Source organism: Mirounga leonina, unplaced genomic scaffold (genome assembly GCF_011800145.1).
Source record: "Mirounga leonina isolate KUSES-001 unplaced genomic scaffold, KU_Mleo_1.0 Mir_94, whole genome shotgun sequence".
Lineage (NCBI taxonomy): Eukaryota > Metazoa > Chordata > Mammalia > Carnivora > Phocidae > Mirounga > Mirounga leonina.
Window position 1 is genome coordinate 45801298 of NW_023270855.1, and position 10318 is coordinate 45811615.

At 55.1% G+C, this 10318-nt stretch overlaps 1 protein-coding gene across 1 annotated transcript in view; it reads left to right on the forward strand.

Moving 5' to 3' along the window:
• Positions 1-1268: 1268 nt before the first annotated feature.
• Positions 1269-10318, forward strand: part of ELL (elongation factor for RNA polymerase II) — a 57731-nt gene continuing 48681 nt past the window's right edge. The window contains exon 1 of the mRNA XM_034997936.1: positions 1269-1428. Within this exon, the coding sequence (XP_034853827.1) occupies positions 1294-1428 (135 nt within the window). The 5' untranslated portion in view covers positions 1269-1293. The remainder of the gene's footprint in view (positions 1429-10318) is intronic.

The window sequence follows — 10318 nt, forward strand, 5'->3', positions numbered from 1 at the left end:
AGGACCCTGGGATCATGACCTGAGTGGAAGGCAGATGCTTAATGACTGAGCCACCCAGGCACCCTGAGGGAGAGAATCTTAAGCAGGCTCCACGTCCAGCAAAGAGCCCATCTCACAACCCTGAGATCATGACCTGAGCCGAAATCAAGAGTTGGACGCTTAACCCACTGAGCCACGCAGGTGCCCCAACTCTATTTTAAATGAGGTTGCCTTCATTCAGTTTAAAAAAACATCATGCTGAATCTTTCACTGAGTGCCAGTCATAGAAGGTCACATATGGTATTGATATGAAATGTCCAGAATAAGTGAAACCATAGACACAGAAAGTTGGTTAGTGGTTGCAGGCGCCGGGAACGGGGGATGCGGAGTGACTATTTGGTGGGTAGGGGTTTTCTTTAGGGGTGATGGAAATTTCCCCAAATGAGATAGTTGTGGTGGCTGCACAGCGTTTTGAATGTATTAAATGCCAATGAATAGTACACTTTAAATGGGTTAATCTTATGATACATAAAATGTTTTATTAAAATGGGAAAGCTGGACAACCATCATGTCTCAGGAACCTTGAGGATATAGAATTTTATTCTATTAAAACTGTACTCTTATCATGAGCAAAATTTACCTCCTCCCCAACACCCTTAATTCCCCAACAGCCCCAGGCAAGGAATCCCATCTACTTACCTTAAGGGAAGCTCCACCAGCCCAACCCAGCGTCCAACGCGCGCTCGGTTTGCATAGTCACGCCCACTTACCAAGCCAGGAGTCGGCCCCGCCCCCCACGTGTTTTGCACCGGCCCCGCCCCCTTCACGTACTGGCTACTGTTCTCAACAGAAACCACGGACGGAAGGCTTTGAGCGATCTCATAAATAATGCATCACGTCAGCGGACAGTGGGGCGTGGTTTCGACCCTCGCCAGGCGGAGCCAGAGTCATGAATTATGCATGTTGAGGCGGGGCCTGGAGGAGTGCGCGTGTCGGGGCGGAGTCCAGGCACGGAAGTGGCCCCCTCTGGGGCCTTGAGAGGTGGGGCCATCTACGCCTCATGAATATACAGCACATCGGGGCGGTGACCGAGAGCTTCGCCAGGCCCATAGGGGGCGCGACCAGCTGCATCATGAATAATGCAACAGTCTGCGGGCCGTGCAGAAGTGACTGTGGGCTTCGCTAGATCCAGAGGGGGCGTGGTGAGCCGCGTCTCATGAATAATGCAGCACGTCAGCGGGCGGCGGGGCGGGGCGGGGCTGGCGCGCCGGCGCTGGAACCGGGAAGGGGGGGCGGGGGAGCGATGGTCGCAAGATGGCGGCGCTAAAGGAGGCGCGGAGCTACGGGCTGTCGTGCGGTCGGGTCAGCGACGGCAGCAAGGTGTCCGTGTTCCACGTGAAGCTCACCGACAGTGCCCTGAGGGCCTTCGAGAGCTACCGAGCCAGCCAGGTGAGCGGCGCGGGGTCCGGCGCGACCGTCGGGGACGTCGAGGCGCAGGCCGGCCTCATGCGCCCCTCGCGGAGGCGTCCTGTCCTGGGGGCGCGGGGTCCGGCGACCGGGGTGCTGCTCGCGGGTCCCTGGGCCGACAGGTCGCGGGTGGGCACCTGTCCGGCTTTGAGCGCGGGGAACCGCGTTCCTTCACGGCTCTGGGAGGTGACACTGGCGGGCGGCCCGGGGCGGCCGAGGGGCCCCGAGCTCACGCATCTGGTCTGCGGGGGGGAGGTGGGGGCGACTGAGTCGGCACCTGGAGGCGTCCGGAGCTTTTCCCGGCTCACCCAGCCCCTGAGCAGGAACTGAGCTGTTCACCTGGCTGGGGGACGGGGGAGGGGGTTGGGGAGGCTTGAGGCTTTTCCGTCCGGGTCCCAGGCAGGGTGGGTCAGTGGGGCACCGCTGTTGGGGCACCTGTGGAGAACCTGTTCCGTCTGTGTGGGGAGGCTGAGTCTGCACTTGAGGGCCGGCAGTAACACCAATGAAGCCCTTGGAATTGGGCTCACTTGACTTCTTGGTTCGTGAGAAGGGGAGTTTGGGCAGAAACTGACAGCTTGTTTCCAACTCCCCTGCCCCTCGCAGGTGACCCTGTCTCACTGAACGTTTTTGGAGAAAGGGAGTGTTTTGGTTGGGGGAGAAGCTGTGCATGTGGGGGGTCGCTGACATGGTGCCTTTCCCAGGCTGGGGAGCTCTTAGTGGGCACCTGGGAGGGAGCTTTGGCCACCGCACCTGGCTGCTGACTCTCAAACTTCTCAGGGGCTGATTTGGGCCCATCTGGGGAAGTTAGTGGCGTTTCACTTCTGCCACCTGGCTCAGGGTGCGTGGGTTGGGGGGAGGCTGCTGTGCACCTTCTTTCAGGCTTGGTTTGGGGGCACATCTGGGGCCCTGCTCAGAAACCTGCTTCTTCCCATTTCTGTTTGTCGTGGTGCCCTCTCTGTCGGGACAGAAGTTGCAGGTGCCCAGAGTGGTCAGGACCTCAGGGGAAGTGGTTTGGGAGCTCTTTACCTTGTTGCCTGGAAAGTGGGGGTTTTATAGTCATGAAGTGACTGGGGAGGGGTCTGGTGTCCTGCTCAGGGAGGCTCTGCTCCCTGTGTGTGTTTGTGTATACTGGGAATGGGGGGGCTGAGGGCGGGTGAGGAGAAAGACTAACTAGGAAGGAATGTGGCTTTCTTCCTGCCCTAGACTTGTTCAGCACCATTAGCTAAGCTGGGAATTTCTTCCCCTGTTACGTTCCCACCACTTTCCTGGTGCCCACCCTTCCCGTGCTTCTTCCCACTTTTTTGGGCAGTTTCCTTCCTGTCCTGGTGTCACAGTTTCCCATTCGTAGAAGGGGTCCTTTTTTTTTTTAGAACGAGTTCTCCCCTTGTCAAAAGGATCCCTCAAGGTGAGGCTAAGGTGTCCTTACAGGTGAGGAGTTGGGCGGAGGGGGGCGGGGCGGGGAACGACATACACTGTGTCCAGCTCAAGTCTCCCTTCCTTGTGAAATTCCAGTCTGGAGTCTTTTCCCTAGGCAATTCTGACTTGTCCTGCAGGAAGGCAGGCTTTCCTAGAAACAGCTGGGGAAGAGCTCATGAGTCATGTAAATAAGGTGAACTTGGTACCTGGTCACTTAGGAGCCCCGCCTTCCCTGCCATGCTGCCCTTGCTTGATCTAGTCGTCCGGAAGGCCTGCCTGTGTGTACACCTCATGCTGTCACACGGCTATTTTTAATTTAGGGTGTTGGTTACATCCCCTAACTAAGCTGGATCTTCCTCATGTGAGGGTAAAGGTAACTGCAGACTCCAGCTCATCCCACTTGGAGCCCAGCTGTGTATGTCAGCCAGGAGGGGCTCCCTTGAAGAACTTCTCCAAGCCAGTTGAGGCATCTTGGCCAGCTGGGCTAAACTTTGAGGGTGACCCAAATGTGCATTTTTCTCAGAAGCTGATTGGTCATTTAAGTTACTCGGCAATTTCATATTTAACATTACTTGTTGGGCATTGTAGTGGACTGAGCTAAAATCAGGGCAGCTTGGGTGCTTTTGGGTGGTGGGCATGGGGAAAGTGACTTGAAGAACTGGTTTGTGTGACCAGAGAAGTGTATAGGTTATTAACAAAACCTCTTATGTACAGTTGTCAGTAGTGTCTGGAGTTTTCTATCCTGTAGCCCTGTGGTTATATGGTTTGCCAATGACAACTTGTGGAGAGGGTTTTTATTTTTACTTTTAATTGCAAAGAGGCCTTTACAGATTCAGATGTGGCAGGGGACTGGAGAGGAAGTTCCTGTGAAACTTTCTCTGTGGCCCAAGAGAGCCTGTAATCCTAGCTCTTAGAGTCGCCTAAGTAAAGGTCCCCCATGGTTTCTCTCTCCAGAGGGGTGTGGAGTCTGAACTGCCTTTGTGCAGACTTGGTGGCCAGCCTAGAATGTGGCAGAAGGTAATATATGCAGCTGCCACCGTCTAGACTTGGGCTTCGTGTAGTTTCTCCTTGAATATAAAAAACTCGAGTGAGTCCCCACGTGGCTGCTCCCATAGATTCCCTTTTAACTGTGATGGGCTACTTCTGGGAGAGAAGAGAGAGGAAGTGTGGACCCATCCTTCCAAGATAGGGTCATGTGCCTGCTCAGAGAAGTGTTCCCTGGCCACTCTTCCTCAGAAAGTGTCCCTCCATGGGGCACCTGCCTCAACCACCCAGGTATTTCATTTTTGGATTTTGTGGGCTCTGTTGCCAAGTGACCTTCTCCTCTCCTGGTTTATAAGCTCCTTGGTAGAGAGGAGCATATTGTTGTTCAGTAAAAATTGAGGGCCCAGGGAGGGGCTCAAGAAGCTCGAGGATTGTAGCCTATCTGGGTTTAAATCTTGGTTCTACCTGCTTGAGGCCTTGGGCCAGTGCCTGACCCCCTCCCAGTCTGGATCCTCCCCTTTGGAGCTATGAGGATCCCAGTGCCCAACCCTCTCCCAGCTCTGGATCCTTCTTGTCCTCAGGATTGTGCACGTCCCAGTATTTACCCCTCCCAGCCCTGAGTACTTCTTCTGTCAGGGTTGCAAGGTCCCAGTGCCCTACCCTCTTTGAGCTCTGGATTCTTCTCAGGCCTGGGAAGGTCCTAGTGCCTGGCCATTTCTGAGCTCTAGATCCTTCTCAAGACTATGAGAGTCCTAGTACCCAACCCCTCCCAGCTCCAGGTCCTTCTCTCAGGGCTGTGAGGATCCCAGTGACTGGCTTCGTTCTGACCTCTGGATCCTTCTCAGGACTATTGAGGGTGCCAGTGCCCTGCCGTGTCTAAGCTCTGGCTCCTTCTTCTTTCAGGGCTGTGGGGATTCTTTTGACACATACGTGGCCATCAGTGTAGTCTTGACACCTCCCCCCTCCCGCTGTGTTCTCAGGATTTGGTGCCTGTACCCAGAGCTGGTGCCCACCTGGAGGTTTGAATAGAGACTGTGGGAGACAGGGAGCCTGGGCTCCTGCATCTACCTAAATCTGATTGAGCACCTGGTTTGTATAGGGCTACTGCTCAAGTGCTGGACATTCAGAAGTGACCAAGATGGGCCCCTAGCATCATGAGCTGACATTCTGGAGGCAGGAGACATATTGTAAACAGGGCAGTACAGAAATCGGTACAAAGAACTTGTCAGCAGTCAGCATAAGGAAGGAAATAAAATGGGGTGATGTGATGGTGCGGGGCGGTGTGAAAGGGTACTTACTGATTGAGAGACGTGCTTCTAGAAGCTGCCAGAGCTGAGGTCCCCTTGGGTGAGAGGTCCTGTGCAGACAGGGGTGGGGGTTCCAGGCATGCTGCCTTCAAGCCTTAAGACACAAGAGGCTGGGGAGGGTGTTGGGGCATGGAGGGCAGCTGCTGGGGCTCCATCCTTGGGAAGGGTGTGTGGAGAGAGGAGGTGGAAGGGGCCTGCAGCAAATAGTCCATGACTCTTGTAGAGCCGTGCTAGGGGCTGCCTGCGGGCTGCTAAGGGGGCGGCTGTGTGGAAGTCAGCTCGGGCACTGGTGGCAGGAGGAGCCTTAATTTAGCCTCTGTTCCCCTCCCACAGCGAGGCCCCGGGAGGTAGGCTCGTCTCCCCTTCCCGGGGGGGTGGGGGGGTGGGGTGGGGGGTGGTGTGTGTGTGTGTGTGTGTGTGTGTGTGGTGGGTGTGTGCGCACACGCCCACTGGGCCCTGAGCAGGGCAGCTTCGGAATAGCTGGGGCTGCCCTCTTGGCTGTGGGCCGGGCCCCCCTAAGCCCTTTGTCCAGGCTCCTGTCATCTTCTTGGTGACCTTGGCAGGAAGGCTAGCTTATTGTTTTCCCTATGCATTGGGGGCAGTTGGGGCTCAGAGGGTCCCAACACCTGTGCACCACACCCCCCATGCCAGCACTGGCCCGAGTTGCACGCGTTCAGCTGTCCATCAGCCCTGTGGTGGGGAATGGTTCCCCACCAGGTGAGGAAACAGGAAGAGACTCTGGGAGGCCAGGTCACTGGAAGGAAATTCCCAGCTGTGCCGGGACTGAGAACCAGGTGGCAGGCTCCAAGCTCTGCCCCCTCCGAAGGGAGGCGGTCTGGCCGCGTGGGCCAGGTGGAGCGGCCTGGCCCGTTGGTGTCAGGGGCATGGCTTCCTGTCTCCTGCCCTCTGGCTGGAGGGGTTCAGTTTACTTATGTGTTTCAGAGTGGGCTCTTGATTGTTCTGGGCGGGGTGAGTCCTTCCTAGAAGGTTCATGTCTCATAGGTGCTGTGGGAGGACGTGTGAGTGACCCGGGGTGTGGGATAAGTGATGGAGGTTTCTGCAGGCAGCCAGTGAGGCTGTGTGTGAGGGGCCAAACCCCGCCTCAGCCGCTCTGACCCTTGACTAGGCTTCCGGCTTGCATGCTGTTCCTGCACCACGGTGACTGTGGTGATTGTGTGTAAACAGCAGGCTGCTTGGCGGAAACCCACCCTCTGTTGACTCATCGGCAAGGCCGGAGTTCATCACCCTTGAAGTAGTTTTGACATCATACCCGGATTGTGACATCTCTGGGGAGTCTTTGAAAATAACACTGCTTCTTCTGTTCCGAGTAACTGGTCCTGGAGCAGACACTGGCTTTGGGAAATCTGCTCCTGTGGCAGCAGCCCTGCTTGATGTAGCCTGCAGGCCCGGGCTGACCATCCCTGTTGTGCCTTTGGGGTTTGGCCTTCTCTGGGTCCTTCATTTTTAGGGCCTTGCTCCCCTGCTCCCTGACTTTATGATTTTCCCTTTGGTCTGTGGCGAGCACGGCCTGGAGTTGTCTGAGATCTTTCCTCCAATATGTATAGCTGTTTTGTCATTTTACTCTTTAATAAAAAAGCTGGTGTCCGGATGAACCATTCAGAGAGAGACCTGTGCCCATACCAAGTGGCTGCACTGGAGTCTGACGCTAATTATATTCTCTGGGCTCAGTCCCTCCCTGGCCACGTTGCGACGCGGATCTCAACTGAGTCACCGGGTCAGCGGGGCATGTTGGTGACTCCCCACAGCCCTTCTGGGGGGGAGTGGACCTCACATGTTTGTGAAGTTCCTGGGATCACTGAACTCTTATTTAAAAGTAACACATGTTGAGAAGTTTACTATAAAGGGACCATAGCTCAGCGTAGAAAACTTGCAGTACCTGAAAGGAGCGACTTCCTGTTCCCATGGGCACAGGCCATGGTTGTTGTTGACACCTGGGCGCCTTCCTCTGTCTTGTGTCTGGGCACCTCATCATCACAGTGGTATCCTCATATGGTGTTAGATCTTACTTCTTCCCCGACACCGTATTAGTTCTGCTATTTAATATAATCATGAGCTTTACTTTTTAGTGACTGCATCTCCCTTGCAGTGTGCATCCTCATGGATCAGTATTCCTCAATATGCGTGTTTGGGGCACCACACCGATCCTGGGGATTCCCGTGTGCTGGGAGCCTTGTCTGCTGTCCCGTGCTGAGGGCTGTGCAGAGGCGCTGAAGGGCAGTGAGGGGCACCCCTGGTGTGCCTGTGCCTCAAAGGGGAGCCTGAGGCTGCGTGTGGCTGAGTGGGTACAACTTCTGTATGTTGAAATTGAGGCTTGGGAGAGATGTGGTCTGGCCCATGGTGGTGGATGGTCAGGGAGGGCAGGACTAGAGGCGGTGGCTGGGTAAGGAGGCTCTGAGGGCCTGAGCTGGGGGGGTACTGGGGAATGGGCAAGGGGACAGATGAGGAGTATTTGGACAGCCACCTGTGGCTAGTTGGGGAGGTGGACATTTCTAACCTTTCCTGATTCTGGCCATGTGGCAGAAACATCTTCACACTCAGCTTTATTGCCGTGCCTGAGCTGGGTTTGTGAGAGTCGGGTTATGCGTGGCTTGAAAAGATGTTGACAGCCGCCTCTGGAGTGACTCTGGGCTGGAGGAAAGATGAGGGCAGCTGATCGGAGAGCTGCTGTGGGTCTGTGGTGGGTGCCTGTCATTGTCACCGTCGATGTCAAGGGGCAGGGTGGCAGATGTGTGCATGCCGCCTCATTGATGCCGGCTACAGAGCCCACACCTTTCCGGGTTGCTGCTTTTGTCCGCACATGTGGATGTCATGGGGTTCTTTCAGGCGTCCTGAGTGTAATTGGAAGGTGTTTTGAACTGATGTGGCAGCTCTGGAAGCCAGCAGCCTTCCCCCCCCCCAGTTCCTAGATTGTGTTCTTTGCTTGGGGGTAGTTGGATGCCAGGTTTCCCTTATTGTGCTGGTGTTGACCAGTTTCTGGATAGTGGGTACTCTGGATACTGGGGGAGCCAAGGCTAGATGGAGGGCAGGTGATGCCATCCAAAGCGTTGAGAAAGTTGGGTTGAGGGCCTTGTGCCCACTCGTCACTTCCCAGCTTTCTCAGATGTGCTGTGGAACAGGCAGCCTTGGATCACCCCATCTTTGAGAAGTTAATGAGCTGCCTGGGATTGAGGACTGTGCTTAATCCTCCACGCTTTTGTGCTGTTGTGGGTGTTCTCACTGTTCTTCAGAGGGGAGACTGAAGCTTGACTCGGGGACATCTTTCCTGAATGTGTGCCCTTCCAGCAACCCCCACTCCTACCTTGGGCCGTCGGTGGGTGTCAGCTCCTCACTGTTTGCCTTGCTGTCCCTGTGTCCATCTTAGACATGTAGGGAAGGTGTCCTAAAAGGAGGTGCCTCCCTCAAAGGATGCTGAGGACCACGAGTTGGGGTCAGGTAGACTGGCTCTAGCTAGTTCTAACTCAGGCTTCCTCCTGAGCCTCAGTTTCCCTGGGTTGAAGCAGCATCTAAGATAGTAGTGGGCATCCCAGGTCAGAGGATCCTGTCATCCCATCCCTTCTGTCCCTCACCACCCCCCCTGCAACTCCCCACCTTGTATGCATGTGTTAGTATACCACAAGTTTAAAATATCCACTCGTTTGTCTCTATTGTAAAGGGTTTCTTTTTTAAATAAAGAAATGGCTTTCCCCAGATTCTTTTTTTTTTTTTTAAAGATTTTATTTATTTATTTCACAGAGAGAGACACAGCGAGAGAGGGAACACAAGCAGGGGGAGTGGGAGAGGGAGAAGTAGGCCTCCCACGGAGTAGGGAGCCCGATGCGGGGCTCGATCCCAGGACCCTGGGATCATGACCTGAGCGGAAGGCAGACGCTTAATGACTGAGCCACCCAGGTGCCCCTTTCCCCAGATTCTTTAGCAGCTTTCCTGCAGGAAGCCCACCCCACTGTGTTGAGGGAGCTGAGCCCTTGTGCATGTCCCCCTTCTCTGTCCCTTGAGCAGCCTCACTAGGTGGTGATGGTGGAGTGGGCAGTGGGCAGGGGCCATACAGAGCAGAGGAGGGGCAGGAAGTGCTGGCTGAGTTTCTGAAGAGACCTCTGACCTGGACTGGGGGTGACTGCTGATGGAGTATGAGGAGTCAGGCCCAGAGCTCTGGATGCAGGGGCTCCATCTTTGCCTTCAGGTTGCATGTGAGCTCATGGCTATTGGAGAGTCACATAAGGGTAGTCTCGAGGGGCCAAGCCCCCTCTCCACTGGAGAATGCTGTTCCTTAGGGATGGGAGGTGGGGGTTCTGTTTCCTCCATCGTCTACCCTGGCAAGTGGAGCCCCAGTGTGTAAGGGCTGAGTAACAAGGGGCTACCCCTTACATTTCCCTATGCTCCTTGGCCTCTTTCTGATATGGGGACGGGCCTACCGCAACCCTTACCTGGACATGTGCACGTGGCCTTGTTGTCCTGTTTATCAGACTGACTTGGGTTTTGCTGGTGGGCTGAGGCTGGCCAGGTGCTGTTCTGGGCATGGGGACTTCATGGTGGGCAGGCTAGCCAGGCTGCATCCCAATGTCCTCACATCTCTGTGGGGGAGGCCCATTAAGAGCATGGTGGTGGTGGTGACCATGGGTGATGACTACTGGGAGGGAGAAACACAGCGGGCTGTGGGCAGGAGGTGCCGTGGGAAGTGGGGCAGGCGGAACCGTCTGGGAAGAGTCTGAGATTCCCGAAGTCTGCATGAGATCTGAGAGGGTGGCCACAGGAGGGAGGCTGGGGTGGTGGGGCAGCTGGAGGGCGTGGGGGTAAGGGATGCCCAGGCAGGAAGTTGGGGTTAATTTCATCATCTAGCCGACTAAGCAGTTGTGACTGCAATGACCTATGCCGGTGTAGATGAGCTCCATCCCCTGCCTAGACTCACTGTGGGGGGGGGACTGACCCAATGCTGATTTCATTCCACTTCATGGACAGATGTTTTTTCTGGGGGGTTCCATCCTATGACAGGCCATGGTCAGGGAGGCTTTGAGAGTGCTAAGACCAATCAGCAGGAGTCTTTACTGGAACCTCTTAGAGCCTTTCTTAAATTTTTTTTTTCTTTTCTTTTCTTTTCTTTCTTTTTCTTTTCTTTTCTTTTCTTTTCTTTTCTTTTCTTTTCTTTTCTT